This window comes from Pungitius pungitius, chromosome 9, assembly GCF_949316345.1.
Source record: "Pungitius pungitius chromosome 9, fPunPun2.1, whole genome shotgun sequence".
Lineage (NCBI taxonomy): Eukaryota > Metazoa > Chordata > Actinopteri > Perciformes > Gasterosteidae > Pungitius > Pungitius pungitius.
Window position 1 is genome coordinate 15558575 of NC_084908.1, and position 15493 is coordinate 15574067.

The 15493-nt window shown below is 42.9% G+C and overlaps 1 protein-coding gene across 6 annotated transcripts; it reads right to left on the reverse strand.

Moving 5' to 3' along the window:
* Window positions 1-1096: 1096 nt before the first annotated feature.
* Window positions 1097-14659, reverse strand: uso1 (USO1 vesicle transport factor). 6 transcript variants are annotated; one of them, XM_037472531.2, is made up of 27 exons: window positions 14425-14659; window positions 13040-13126; window positions 12216-12280; window positions 12049-12125; window positions 11808-11819; window positions 11462-11515; window positions 10544-10644; window positions 10353-10455; window positions 10159-10214; window positions 9653-9773; window positions 9337-9515; window positions 9094-9234; window positions 8916-9004; window positions 8658-8812; window positions 8247-8452; window positions 7081-7095; window positions 5885-5995; window positions 5524-5642; window positions 5066-5247; window positions 4838-4959; window positions 4581-4719; window positions 3683-3843; window positions 3105-3161; window positions 2881-2979; window positions 2711-2794; window positions 2380-2595; window positions 1097-1983 (listed from the first exon to the last, which is right to left on the reverse strand). In XM_037472531.2, exons 1-27 carry the CDS (start codon window positions 14488-14490, stop codon window positions 1909-1911), a joined length of 2892 nt encoding a protein of 963 aa, XP_037328428.2. In that variant the 5' UTR covers window positions 14491-14659; the 3' UTR covers window positions 1097-1908. The 6 variants fall into 6 exon arrangements, with proteins under 6 accessions (XP_037328428.2, XP_037328427.2, XP_037328429.2 ...); XM_037472530.2 differs by lacking the exon at window positions 7081-7095 and adding an exon at window positions 8094-8114; XM_037472532.2 differs by lacking the exons at window positions 7081-7095; window positions 11808-11819 and adding an exon at window positions 8094-8114.
* Between the last annotated feature and the right edge of the window lie 834 nt (window positions 14660-15493).

Genomic DNA, 15493 nt, shown 5'->3' on the forward strand with positions numbered 1-15493 from the left:
GTCCAGGGTTGAGTCTCTCAGGGCCTCAGCGCAGGTGAAACTGGCGAGGGCTTTAACTGCTGGGGGGGTTGGACATGGTAGCTGGAGGGGGGATACTTCTGTGATGTGGATTATCAGCTCTCAGGTGGGCCGTTAGAGCCTTGGTTTTTAGCAATAAAAATGTAAATTTAACCTCTTTTGAACACAAACTTGTTCAATGTACGTTAAAGAACACACGTCCAGGTCATGTATTGAGTGGCGCTTGGGGAACATGTGTTTTTGAGTGCGTCTGTCGCCCCCCAGTGACGAAGCATCGCCATCACGAAAGGATCGAGGCTCAAACAGGACACATCGCTGTTTCCCTTGAATGAAGACTGCTTCCTCCTCTTGTAGGTGTGGTTTACCCAAAACAAGCGTCACCCGCAGAATCAGCTTTAAGTTTAAGTTTATTCCTCTTCTTTTTTCCTCACTAGTGGATTTTCTACCAAAGCCACATGTTTGATGACTGCTGTTATTTCCATCCTCATGTTTGAGTGGAAATGAGCCGTTGGATAGAATTTATTTTGCTGTAAAGTGTGTTTGTTAGAACTGTTTTAACTGCATGTTTACTGGTCTTTTCGTAATTATCACGAATACAAAAGGCTGCCTGTCAAAGACTAAAGGAACGTGTTAGTGTTAAAATAACCTCGTCATCTCCGGGTCAAACAGGAGACCATTGTTGCATTGTTCTACCCTCGTTTCCTGTGGTCTCTGGTGTATCACACTGTCCAATGAAAGTAATGAAAGCAAAAAACGACTTGGAAGGTGGCCCTTAACTCATACTTTGAGATATCTGGTTTCCTTTCAATTTGTCATGAAATAAAAGGTTTTGAGATGTTTATAATCAGAAAAAAGGTTGTTTTTTTTAAAACGGGGTTCATTTCTGGTGGGGTCACATTCAAGAAATGATCCAAGCTCTTTCAAAATGTTTGCATTGTTGTGTTTGGTAGCAAGGACACAAATGGACATGACCAGAAAGATACGAACATATAGACCAACAGGCAATGTGTATTGACATCTGTGTTATCCAGCACTATATTCAGAAATAAAAGATCATGAAAAGACGAATACAAAAGTCTCACTGTGGATTTAGTAAAATTTAATTTATCTACAATAATCCCTCTGTTCAGGCATACAGATCGATAGATTCTTTATTCATTTCAACGTGGCTCATAAACTGATAAGTTACACAATATCATACAGAAGCTGGTTGCCAGTATTGGACAAAAAGTTGCAAAAATATCTTTTTTGTCTTTACACGTTTTCCGTCAGTGTCCTGCAGCATATTGACGAGCGGTTCGATTGGGTCATCGGCGAGTAGGGGAACAAATCAACATACTCGAAACTCTGCCTGAATCGGGCGTGAAGATGAATTCGGGGTGCAGCACAGAGACGCGTTGCAGGTGACCCGAAGGCTGTAGAAGCATCAAACCTCTTTATGACATAGTAAGAATAATATCAAATGTGTTTGCAGTTGCATATTTGCTACTTTTTTTTTTTCTTCCATATGTCATTATTAACCTAGCGTTTATTCTTGTGATTACAAACTATATGACAATACATGACAATAAACACAAGACTGGTAAAATCCATCACAAACTGACGGTAAAAGTAGCAGAGATGAACGTACTGACAAAATTCAAATCTTTTCGCGGTCACCGAAAACTCAATCGTCAGGAAAAAGTCTGAATAACTAACATGTACATGTGATGTGACAAGAGGGTAAAGAAAAATGAAGAGATCATGGCAGCTAGAGAGAGAAACTGCATCAATATATTAGTCCTATTCTTCAGTTTCTCAGGTGTGTTTCCGCAAAGTTTTTTTTTTCTTTTCTTGACTGTGGGCAAACAAATATTCCCTTCTCTCTCTCGTCTTTCAGTGTTTTGTCCTCTAGTCCTCGTCTTCGTCCTCCTCATCCTCGTCTGTTGTCTGGTCCCTGCCGTCGAGATCGTCTTCATCGTCCACCTGCAAGGACAGAGTCACAGTCTAACTAAAGCAAACACACAAAGCACAGCTGAGTTGTCTTCATACCACCACAGGCGACTGGTTGAACTGGAAGCAGAACTTGATACCAAAAGCTAAAAGGTTTTTGCTTTGGTAGTGAAATTATGATGTAATTGGACAAGAACTAGACTAAAAAGGAAAAATTAATTCTTTTCCCCCTTGGTTTGTACCAAATGAACTGGACAACAGGCGTGAATGCATCTTTACAGTTGCTAGAGATACAAACAAACAAATATATATACACTTTTTAAACTAGTAATAAAATACTAATTTGGATGTTGAGCTATTTCATTATTTTCTACTGTATTTTACCATCTCTATGAAATCTCCGTTAAAAGTATAACACCGATTGTCTACCGGCTCTCCGAGGTCTTTGAGTTTCAGTTTGAGGCTGTGGATCTTCTGGTCCTGATCTGCAAGCAGCATCAGCAGGTCGTCCTGCTCCTTCTTGGACTCTTGGACCTCGGTTTGCAGCTTAGCCTTCTCCGTCTGCAGGATGGCCACCGTGCTGGTGGCTGCAGCCAGCTGCTGTTCCAGCTCCGCCCGGCTCTCTGACAAACCCTTTGCCTCCTCCTGGAAGACGGAGAGGAGGAGACCAAAGATAAGTCATTATATCCAAGTGGAGGGTGAAGCGATGCCACACACACACACACAATATTTTATATATCTGTACACTTCTTCTACACACCTTGAGTTTCTCCGTCTCAGTGGTCTGTGCTGCCAGAGCTTCTGCCAATAATGAGCCGTCACTGCCGGAGACTCCGTCGGAAGACTTAGAAAAAAACAAACAATGGGGAGGTTGATTTGTTAGTATGTGATATATATTCTCAGAAAATGTCCTATTTGCATGATATTTACCCCGGCTTCAGCTCTTCTGAGCAGTTCTTGTCTCTCCGTCTTCATCTGGTTGATTTCTGCAGACTGAGTCTGGACCCGACTCCTCAAAGCTTCCAGCTCCTGCAACAATCAAAGTAACACACATATGTGTAATATATAACCCAATGACTTGGAAATATGACGGCCATTTGTTGACAGGAATATTCATTGTAAAATAACGGTGAAATGTCTTTGAGGAATCCTACCTTGAGCAGTTCTGTGTCGTCTGATCCTCCTGCTGAACCGTCCACGGTCTCTGACCTCTGTATTCAGGGGAGACAAAAAGCATTCGTGATGCACGATAACGCTGCCTTCTGTGGAAATAGTAAAGTTAGACAGCATCCGATTAAAGCTGCAACTATCGGCTGGTATTTTAACTTTCTGTGGATTAATCAACCAACTGTTGCAGCTCTGATTCTGTCTGTCTCACAAACACATGAGCTCTGGCCTCCAGGGAAATGTTTCTCAACCATTAAGTTTGGTTACTTTTACTGGTATGTTGTCTGGCCGTTACTGCAACAGTGGTTTGAAGTTCAGTGGTTGTGTTTTGTGACGTATGGATCTCATCTGACCTGAGAACTCTAAACCCTGTTCTGCTGACGACATCGGTTACTTTTACAGCTGTTTGAGCAGTGATGGACGCCGCTGTTTGGGACACGGGGGGCCTTTGCGTTGCGTCTGGAGGTGTGTGTGTGTGTGTGTGTGCAGTTTTTCCTGCACACCTCATCCACCCGCAGGCTTGAAGCTTACACAAACTAAACCCTGTGCGTAGACGTCTACTAACCAGGGTGTGGATGAGTGCGTCTTTGTCCTCGAGTTGTGTTTGAAAAAGGGCGTGCTGCTTGCGGAGCTCCTCCACCTCCTCCCTGAGCTGTGTGAGCTCCTCCGTCTGCAGCCCGTTCACCTGAGAGACGTCCACCTGGCCGTTAGACTGACTCTCCTTACCTGAGAATATCAACGCGAACACACACAAACACACACACACAGTTACAATATTATTAACACAAAAAACAGTTACTGGGAATTGTGAGCAGATCTTTTTTTTTTACACAAATACAGATAACCAGGGATGGATTGGACTGTGCATCAGGTGGCTCTTAATGTAAATTATCCCTTTTAAGGGAAGAGTTCAGCTTGTTTGAGTTTCTCATTGTTTAAGGAGACAAGCTTCCTTTTTATACAAACATGTTTTTTTTTAGCCATTAGGACAACACGTTAGTCAATAGCTTTACCTCTTGGGATTAGGCCTTATGGACTCTGCACTAAGACACATAAGCCATCAAATCTAAACAAATCCTGCTTAAACACACTATCTTAAGTTTGGAGGGTGTGTTTAGTTCTGCTTTTAAATGTTAACAAAAACGTCTACAAGGATTGACTCGCTTCAATTGCTCACTTAATCATCTGCAGTCTTTGACTTTTTTCCCCCCAGAGCCTGTGCACACCCTTTTATATAAAACTATCTTGCGATGTCTTGCGGCGCGCCTTATCTCAGCAACGAGGCAGTAAAACGCCATCATCAACGGGGAAGGTCACCAACAATATGAAAGCATGAATCACACATACAAAAATATAATTCACCTTCCCAGAGTCACTATTGTTTATTCAACTAGCAAATCATATGTAGCGTACTTATTTGCAGAGGACACCTGGTCATTAGTCACCCAATGAGGGGAACCCACCGATTTTCAGCTTGAGGATGTTGTACTGATCCTTGTGCTGCTGGATCTGGGCCAGCTGCTGGCTCACTGTCGTCTGCATCTGTTCATTTTGAGACGACATGGACTGCACTTGCTCCTTCAGCTCCTGGATCTGAGAATCCTGAAGATCGCAGATACAATTTTTTTTTTAAAGTCAATGGGAGAGAACATTAAATCGATAAATAACTAGAATAAAATAGAAATAAAAAGCCACGCCCATGCAGAACAAGCCTGTTTACCTGTTCTCTTATCAGCTCTTTATACTGAGTTACAATGTTGTCATGTTGCTCTAATGTCTTCTTCACCTCCTCCTCCTTTTTCTCCTCCTCATTGGATTTGTGAACTGCTTTAGTGATCACACCTGTTCAGAGTGGCGGGGAAGACCTTTGTGAAAAACAATATCAAACCTTGCAACTGCCCGAGGCAAATGTACCATCACTGCATGTGGAAGATCGCCTCCGACTGACCCTCCAGTTCCTTGACCAGCTTGGTGAACTCGTGGTCGAACAGCATCTGCTCCGGAGACGGGAAGACCGGCTGCGGCTTCTGAGCCGCCCGCGAGTACAGCTCGTGTTTGGTGATGAAGCCCAGTTTCTCTACAAAGTTCTCCTTTCCAATCCGCTTCTCGATTAGCTGCTTTAGCTTCTCTCTGAGGAGAACGGAGACAACATGGCAGTGTCTTTTAGTAGTCTGAACTCTCATTTAGCAAGTCAGGAGATTTAGACAACTGGCTACATTAAGTACAGCTCTGGAAAAACGTACCCATGCATGTGTTTTTATATGTTGATAAACTACATGTGCACATTGAGTCTTTTAGACCCAGAAGATATTAACGATAATCTCTGATTATACAGACAAGAAACAATAACTATATTCCCACTATAATGTTTATTAAGTTATTCATTTTGCGTGAAGCGACTCTTACTTGGTGTAGTTTTCCAGCGAGTTGTCGTTGTAATAGATGCAGATGCCGAGCAGCAGTGCGCACAGGCCCTGCACCAGCCTTTCATCCTCCCCCAAGTTCTCTGAGATCTGAGCAGTCAGCTGCAGGAGTCACACCCAGTGAAGGATTCATTCAACATCAGTCAGTTTCATACCCAAAACCCCCCTTTTCTAGAAACTGCAATTGGAACACCTTGTTACACACCGATCTGAATAAGAGGATTTAATTCAATTCCTCCAAATTAAAAGGGAAAATGTCAAAAGAAGTTGAATATTGACTAACAAAGATATGACTAATTAAAGACATTTGTTGAGATGAAGTTAGTAAATGGCTTTGAGGATACAAAGGGAACGTTTTCCTGATTGTGTAGAAAGTGAGTGACAGCAATGGGACAGTTGTTGATCCACGTGCACAGCAGCATGAGGAGGCCCACCCTGGTCTGCACTTTACTGCCCTGCAGAGGAAAAAGAATATATCTTATTCTAGAGGTGTCTAATGTTAGAGTTTAGGCCATAAATCAGATGTTTGGAGGTTGTGTACATTCATTTTAAATCAACTTCAGGTTGGGTCATAAGCAATATTTCCTTAAAAGAGCAATATACACATATAACAAAATAACTGCTAATGTATAGAATTCAAACGGGGGAAAAAGAAGCCAATGGCAGATGAAATGGAAACAAAAGTGCTTTAACACAAGCAGGTGTTAAAACAAGCATTCCCTTTGTTGCCACATTTCTAGGATCTTCCCATCCTGACATGTTGGTAGTAAAATGTAAGTTCCAAATCAACACAAATAAGAAAGAGTTTAAATAAACCAATAAAATCAATGCTTAATAGGGAGCACTTCAATCCAATCAACCGTTAGTCAATCAGGTTATTACAAACAAAGCAAGGACACTCAACATTCATACAATGAGTAACCAGGTTAGGTACACCTTATTAAGAAATCAGTCTGTAAAGACACCGAAACCCTCATCTTTACCTCCAGTTCACAATTTTCAGTCAGATTGTGGTTTGAGATTTAGATTCTGCAAATTGCTTATGACTTCCAAGGAAAGGATCATGAAATGTTCATTGATACTTTTACCGTTATTTTTAGTTGGAATGCAAAAACTCTGTACATCAAAGGGGCTCAGTGCGAAATTCAGAGCATATTCATTCCATTCATTAACGGCTCTCAGCGTGAACCTGTGAAGGAACCGGAGTGGGAACAGTGCTTCTGCTCCGACGCTGCGGGCTTGGAAGGTTTTTTTCATTCATAACAAATGAGTAAGGAGCTAGACAGTGGGGGCACGTCCATTTGCAGAAAAAAGGTGTTTGCTTCACGTATGAAATCATTGATCTATAATGCTCTGAATAACGTAGAGAGAACATTTGAGGCCTCTAAAAAGCTGCTGCATTAACACTTAATGCACATCATGCTTTAGCAGACGTCTTTTCTGTACGGATTGTCCAAAAAGTGATTGATTAGGGAGTTCTAAGTAATGGTGGTGCAGAGAACAATCAGCATTACAAAACTACAGAAGCTCAGAAATTCACCTTTCCAGATTTAGTCTCCAAAAGTGACGCAATGCAAAAATGGAGAGGGAAAAAAAACATTAGAGACAAGAAAATGACCAAATATGAATTGAACAGGAATTGGCCCCTCCCAAAAACAGCTCTGTTTTTGTGGGTAATTGTAATAAAACTACCATCCAAGAGTTAAAATCGTCAACTGGTCCAACTGGTCTCCACCCAGTGGGACTTGACCTGTAAATAAATCCTTTCACAGAAGGTAACCAGTTCAGACGAAGGAGGTCCTTCTAGATGTCTGAGCTCCTCATCGCGTCTACCGTCTAATTTTTGAGGGCTTCACTGTGAAACAGCCAAGAAAAAAAAAAGCCAACCTCCGCTTTTGCCAACTGCCCAACTGGCAATGCACCAGAATGCTACATCGAGCTGTGGTGCTTTTTGTGTAAAAAAAAGAAGAATTGGCAGTAATGCAAACTGAGAAACTCCCGGCAAAAGTCCCAACTCAGTATATTTCATAACTACATGAATCCACAGTGAAAATTCAATAATCCTTGCACAGTAAGAACTATAAAAGCGTCTTGCACTGTGCATTCGTCAGCAGGTGCATGTAAGAAAAACAGACAAACAGGAGAGAAGCTCTCTCGCTCGGACAGGAAAAGGCCCAAGCTGCTGAAGTGCTGCAGAAGAACACTTCCTGAACACAGAGATAAGCGTTTGCAGCGCAGCAAAAGAACACAACTCAAAGCAGGTGTGAAGGGGGACAAAACCATGAATAACCGCTACGGTGTCCCTCCTCCCTGCACGCCTCTTTCCCCACAAGTGAAAACCGCTTCCAAACCTGTGGGGACGAGTGCACCCGTGTGCCACCCTATTGAGTCACGCTACAAGTTAGAATGTAAGAGGGGGGGGGGAGTCAGTAAAGAGTTAAAAAGGGAAGCAGGATCCCGAAACACGCGTGCCAACAAAACCTCTACTACAGACGCAAAGCCATAATAACCAGCGTAGGTGCCGCCCAAACACTCACAACACACGTTACTCACCCGCCGGACGATCTTATCTCCCTGCAAAACCACAATGTGACACCGTTCTCGTCACCGTTGTTGACACTTCAGTATTAACTTTGCCGACCAGGGCACACGTGTCGTGTGCAAAATCGCCGCTCTGGCAGCTAAGCGGCGCTGCTGTGGTCCTACCTGGGAGAGGATGTTGGTGCACTGCTGGAGCAGGGAGACGGGGGGCTTCCCCAAGCTCGTGGCCAGCTGGACCCTCAGCAGCTGCTCCTTCTGGGTGAGGTTGTCCTGCAGGGAGTGAGCCAGGGCCACAGCGGCACACCAGTTGGACAGAGAGTCAGCTGAGAACAGCCCCCCGCACAGCAGCTGGCCCGCTGAGATGGAGTTGGCTAACGGGGAGAGAGAAGTGAACGTACTAGTCAAACGTAAATGTTGCTCTCAGAACGTTTAGAAAGTCGTTTAAAAACGGCTCATAATACACCTTTTTAAAAAATGTATCAAGAGAAACCTATAAAGGGCTCCCAGGAAACTATCCAAACTACAGCACAACAGCTGATGACGACACTTATGGATTCTCGACTTGGTGTAACTGACCATCAATGGTGGAGGGCAGCAGCGTGGCCACTATCTCCCCCTGCCCTTTCTGGTTTTTGTAGAGGAAACACTGGAAACAGTAGAGGACGGCACAGCGGAGCACAAACGGTTGTCTCTCGTTCACCATGGACATGAGCAGCACCACGATGGCTGGTCTGTGGGCAAAAGAAGATGGGAGATCCGACAGAACGTTTGGTCAGTTTATTGCCAAATAAGCATGGATGACTTGATGTTTTGGTTCATTTGTTTGCGCCTCACCTCGGCGGGTTTGAAGGAGCGTTGACGGACGCAAAGTAGTCCTGGTTGACCTGTGAGCCTCGGATGACCTCGGACACAGTGTTGATGGTCTGAAAGGAAGTGCACACGCTTGAGTGCAAAACATCTCCAAAAAAAACGAGCCGAGCCTTTTTAGCCGGGGAGTTCTTTGTGCCATTACCTCAGTGAGGATGTCCGCAGGAACACCTGTGGCCATGAGGATGGTGCACAGCTGCTGCAGCAGACCACACTGGTACATGGACTTCTGACAGCTGGCTGTAGCTCCAGGAGAGTTCACTGGGGACACCATGACACGCACCAGCTGGGAACGGAACATTGTGCAAGATTACAGCAACCAGAAGAAACAGCCCGCTGTTCTGCCTGTTCAATGTGTAAATGCTTTGAAGCGACGCTTCAGCGTTACCTGCAGCATGAGGTGGAGGTTGGTGACCTTCTGCGCCGACCAGCCAGAGTTGTCGTCACCAATTTCAAACCAGGGCTTCATTCTCTGAATGTAGGAGCCCTCCTTGAAGAAGTTCTGATTGGAGCTGTTGTTCTTGAGCAGGTTGAGCAGCAGCAGCAAACAGTCCTCCACCACAATACCTGCAAAAGACGAAGAGGGATCAGCACCAGCACATCTCTCGCAAAATAAAATTAAAAAATGGCATTTGTAATTGGGGAAAAAAAGATAAGGATTGCATCGACATCTTTGGTGACAATTCTGTATTCCTTCTTTTTACCTCCATCGCTGCTGCCCTCTTCTGTGATGATATCTAGAAGACGCTCAAACGCGCTTTCAAACGCTACAATTTTCTGAATGGCCGCATTGCTTTTGGTCAGCTGCTGAAGCAACAGCAAGCCCTGTGGGAAGCGATAAAAAAACACAGGTTGTCACTCATCCAACAAGAAATTTAAAGCACTACGGGGGGCTGAGTTATTGTGGCCATATTGTTTGTTTATTGCTCACGGCAATATGATCTAGGAAGTCCAGTGTGAGAAAACTAAGTTTGAAGGCATCCAAAACACTGCACAGCCACCCATACAACTATTGGCATAACAAATGCACAGCTGTGGAAATGGTAGTTACTTTATCTTTAGTTGAAACGTTAACAGCGCACATGTAACATGCACATGCACATGTCCGATCGGTCCACACGGCGCCTTGTTGCTGCACCAAAATCGAGCCGACTGATCAACCTCATTGAAATTAACGTGCCGTTCTCTGACAGCAGGGACGGGTACTCACATCGTTGCGAATCACTTCTCTAGAGTCTGCCAACAGGTCCATCAATCTGGAAACACCTGACCATGGAAATAAAAGCCTGAAGTTAAAAACTGGTAGAAGTGGAGAATCCCTTATTGACAAACTTGCCTTTGTTCATCTTATGCAGACATGTTGATATAAAACCTGGACATCACAAAACGAGTGAGGTAACTCACCCATGGGGCTGACCAGAATGATACCCTGGACCTGGACCCCCTGGTTCTTCAGGAGAGCAGTCAGCAGCTTCACCCCGGGCCAACGCACATGGAAGTCAAACTCCTAACAAAATCACATCAATGAATGAATGCATCATTCAGTTGTTTTCGGACAAATATAAAAAAAACTGATCTCTCGCCAAGTTCAGTACCTCCAGCAGAGCGAGAAGCAGAGTCACATGCTCGGGGTCTTGAACGAACTGCTCGGTGAACTGGGCGCCCAGGTCATCGGACTGCTTCTGGGTGGTCTCATCTGCGGAGGAGATTGACAGCTATAACATAAATAAATAAATATAAAAAATAAGAAATAGGTGCGAGTCTGTTTAAGAAACAAGTTGGTTTGTTCATAGCAATCTCTGTAAGCAGTGTTGGTAATCAGGGGAAACTCCTAAAGACGTTTCTATTACTGACTTTATATTCAAAGCCATTTGAGAAATGTGCTCATCGTGATACTTGTCAACATTCCTTCTGGGATGACAAAAAGGGACAGCTGCATGGACGGGTGAACAGGGTGAGTCCAGTAGGCTGACCGAAGTGCACACTTACTGTCGATGAGCGAATGAACACCACCACACTGAGATGCATTTTTCCATGTTTTGATTTACACATCTGAAAGATTTGGCAACTTCTCTCAGATGATTGACATAAGAACTATTACCAGGCCGACCGATACTGGCTGAAATGGCACATTGAACAAACTTTTGTGTTGTCACCAACTAATCCACCGAGCACAAAAGGAAAAAAAAGCTAGATAACAGTACAGGGAAGAAATTAAGATGTTGGTCATGTTGGTCGTTTTTAGTGAACTGATTTGGGAAAAACAAAAATAAACCACCTCATTTCACCACAAGAAGGGAAAAAAGCAGGTATTAAAATGTGAGTGAAACGAAGGAGCAGTAGGAAATGACATAGTAACAGACAGAGGTTCAGGGATGTGATAATATTAGTGAAGCAGTCATTCACCACCCAAAAGAGCTTCCCGTCACTTCTCCAGTGCCAACTGATTTAGTGAAGTTAGTTAACTAGCAGTACAATCACTACGGCAGGGACAGCTTGGTTTCAGTACTGACCGGGCATGGAAACATTCTTAGGCTTCCCTGAAGCAGAGACGGGAGTTACTGCGTCTGCAAGGGCGGGGGGGGGGGGAGAGGGGGTTCAACTCCTCACCCAAAAGCCAGCTGTCATTTCAACCACTGAAGTGTAGAAACAGCTGACTGATGGTTGAGAATATATGACTCGACAACCACCAAAACACAGCATGGAAAAAGACCAGCTATTTAAAATCTGTCTACATAGTGCTCTTTGTCCACAACCCAACCAAAATAACAATTATGATTTGCAGGTGCTGTAGTTAGGGCGGGGGGGTGGAGGGGGCGGGGTTTGGGGTCGGCATCATGCACAGTTAAAGAGTTTTACCTTCTGATTCATCTGTAGAGTTAAAACATGGAAGAGAAAAGAGAGACGATAATCTGTACATGAAGCAGTCATTATGGTTGTACAGAGGTCCACGTGACATGACCTCTCATTTACACATGCAAAAACAAAACAACGGCCTAGTCGCCACTTAGACGCGGATAATTAGGAGGGATTCATTTCAAACGCTGACAAATTTAAGCTGAATTCCATTTTTTCTAATCATCTTGGTAGTGTTTAATACCTTGCTCTTCCTCCTCATCGTTGCAGAGGATGTTGTACAGTGTGTCCAAAGCATAGCCAAGGATTTCAGAGTCAGACCTGTTCAGATGGCAGGAAGAAGGAGATGTTTAACAAAACAGTTTTTATTGTTACTCGAGTCAAACGAAAACACAATAAAGTACAACGTACCTGTCAGTTTGAAGTATATTAACCAAGTGATCCATCGCCTGTGTGCCAACTTCCAGGCGATATTTCTACAAAAGACAACAGGTCGGAAAGGCAAGGCGAGTTTATTAGTAAAGTACAATTCAACAACGTTGCAAGTGTGCAAGTGTTGTATAGAACATACCGAGAATCACAAGGAAATGTATTAAAAAAAAGGCACATAATACAATTATTGACTAACTGTACTGTTGCATAGTTTCTTGATGTTAAAGCTCGGCTTTGGAACAAAGTGATATATGAATGAATGGCACCCAATATAAATTCACAAAAGTGACATAAGAATATATAAGAACAATTTCCTTGAGGTTATTTCTAGATATGTTGCGCATTAAAATATGCTGTAGACACCAATCAGGTAAATGATCAACTCCTGACAAGACAAACAGGAAGCCAAAACATCCGTGTCGGTGTTTTTGACCAGCAGTGATATCACTGCACATTAATGTGCAACACTGTGCCTCCTAAACCCCTTATCCATGCCTGATGAACCCATTACTCACGGATGATGTGGCAGCCCGTAACAAAAACAAGGAACTGAATGGAAGGGTCTATGTAGAGGCTAAAGTGAATAATTAGATTTTAAATTCTCAGTAGAAGCAACATAATTCAGCACAACCACTGACTAAAGTAAAGTTATGTAAACACCTCTCTAAAGCAACTCCCACAAAACCTAATATAATGTATCATGATGTAAACTGCATTAGGTTAAGATAGGTGCACCGAGTAGACAGGCAAATAAGTGTATTTGTATGGCACTGGTTTCCAATAACGTTGTGTCAATACTTTACCTTGGAGAGAGACTTGAGAGCCCGGACTGCATCTCTGCGGTCTTCTAGGAGCGTTGACGAGGCTACTCGGTCACACAACTTGTGGATCTGTCAACAGAAGAATCATAATTGATTTGCCTCATATACATCCAATAAAATATCTCTATTTACATCTCTTAATTGTTGGGGCAGTTTGAAGGTTAGCAAATGTGATGTTCCCTCCAATATTTGTAAATTAAAAAAAAAAAAATCATTGCTTAACATGGTGACTTCCTGCAGAAATATGTAACTTGTTACATTGTTTTAATTCTAGAAACCCACCTCAAAAGAGAAAAAAACTAAATCTTATTGGGAAACACTGGAGGACAGATTCACTCAATTCTCTTCGGAAAAGAGCAAGAAACTTCAATGGCCGTGAACACGGGGAATGGGACATGAATCACTTGACAACACAAAAAATTGAATGCAAATAGGACGCAGTAATGAATATTGGACAATGGATGTTTGGTTAGACTACACTGTAAAAACAAGTAGTGAAAAAAAGACAGCACTGATGCACAAAGTCTCTTGATGAATGTCTTCCACATAAAGGAGGGGACACGCTGCCTCTCTCAACAGCTGTAACAGCAATGTCTGATCCTGGGTTTGTTACCCTCCTGCGATGCCTGCAACACTCTGGATGCATCACATCGGTCGTTTCATGCTGGGATTATAATCTGGTCACATTGAGCATGGATGTATTTGATATCACTGAAAAATCAAATATATATTGGCGTTGAAATGGGCGTTAAGTTTAAACATTGCATGTTTCTCTGGGTCAACTGTTGAAATCGCACACCTACAGTTTGCAGTTAAATGTGTAAACAAAGATGGATTTTAACCATTCAAAGTGCATCTGAATCGTCCAACTATCTTCATTCTTCTGCAGTTCAAAAGCTGAAAATAACTCATGTTTAGCGTTAATTTTATCAAGAACAAATGGTTCCTTGAAACATAAAGACCCATCATGCGAATTACTTCATTTAATAAATTTAACTTAAGTATTACCGTATGATATTTGTAAAGAAACATATAGTACACAGGCCAATACTCCTAAAACATCATAGCGTCTGTCTTTCATTCATTCATTTGTTTTACGTGGAGAAAACACCTGGCGTGTCAAGACAACTGACAGATATGCTACGTTAGCTAATTAGCCTCCTGACTGGCTCGTTTTGTAGCAGGCCTCGGGCTCATATCATTCATTCTGGAGGTTTTATCCCGACAGTAAAAAAATTAACCGTGAGTAAATTAAACCACGTGTTTAATTCCTGGCGTGTTTGTGGTGTTACAAGGTTGCCGGGCACAAAACGGTGGAAGTGTTAGCTAGCCGCAGCTAGCCGCAGCTAGCCAGACTGGTCTCCTACCGTCTCGGCTCCGGACGGCTGCGGCCCGGCTGCCTGCCCACCCATCACTCCTCTCAAGAAGTTCATCCTTACAGACGTCCTCTCGGTGCCGTAATCAAAGAAGCCCCGGACTCCCCCCTCTCCCCTGGTCCGTGTAATAACTATGTGGATATTAAAGGAGAAAAACTACACAATGATGATTTTTGTACACTGTGTGGTCGACCCCGGAACAGAAATGTGAGGGCACTGCGCATGCGCGCAGACGTGGCGCTACGTGGCTGATCAGAAGACAAGTGAGTTCACTTATTTAAAGGGAAAGAAAAAGTAATCGATTACGTTGCACGTGAAGGATCACGCACCAAAGCAAATGCACCTTCATACAATTATGAACGTAAGAATGATTGTATAAATACAGCAATAAAAACAAATATAGTGAAAGTGAAGGATTTTAATAAAGAGAAAAAGGATCAGGATCAGAATCAGAAGCCATTAATTGACACATATGTTACACACAAAGGAATTTGACTTGATGCATTGGTGCATTATAAGAATGCAATTTAAAAAATAAGATAAAGTAAAATAAGATACAAATATACCAGCAAAAATGAACAATATAGAGATAGGTACGTTAAAACACGTATGTATGTCCACGTTTCCATGGTGGGAGAAACCCCCGAGCAAATAGTCAGTGAAATATCGATAAATATTACATATATTTGCAACAATGTTGTAATTTTTCAATGGCGATCATACAAGAAAATAATATTTTTTATGATATACTACCAAGCAAACATGACTAGTGTCTTCAAAAGCAGCTATAGACCCATCCCATCTGGCATATTCACTCTACTATCTCAGCTCACCAGATACTGGTTGAGCTGTTTAGCAGCTTATTCCTGTTTTTTCACTCACTGGGCCAGTTTCCTCACACTTAAAATAAAACAAGCTGAGTCAGATTCCTTTTGATGCCAAAGAGACAGGTAAGACTTGTTTCAACCATCGTTCTTCCACACGTGAAAACCCCATTTCAGGTGATATGTTTTTAAAGGTGACTGTCATATCTGGGCTGTAGCTACCTCTGATGTCATGG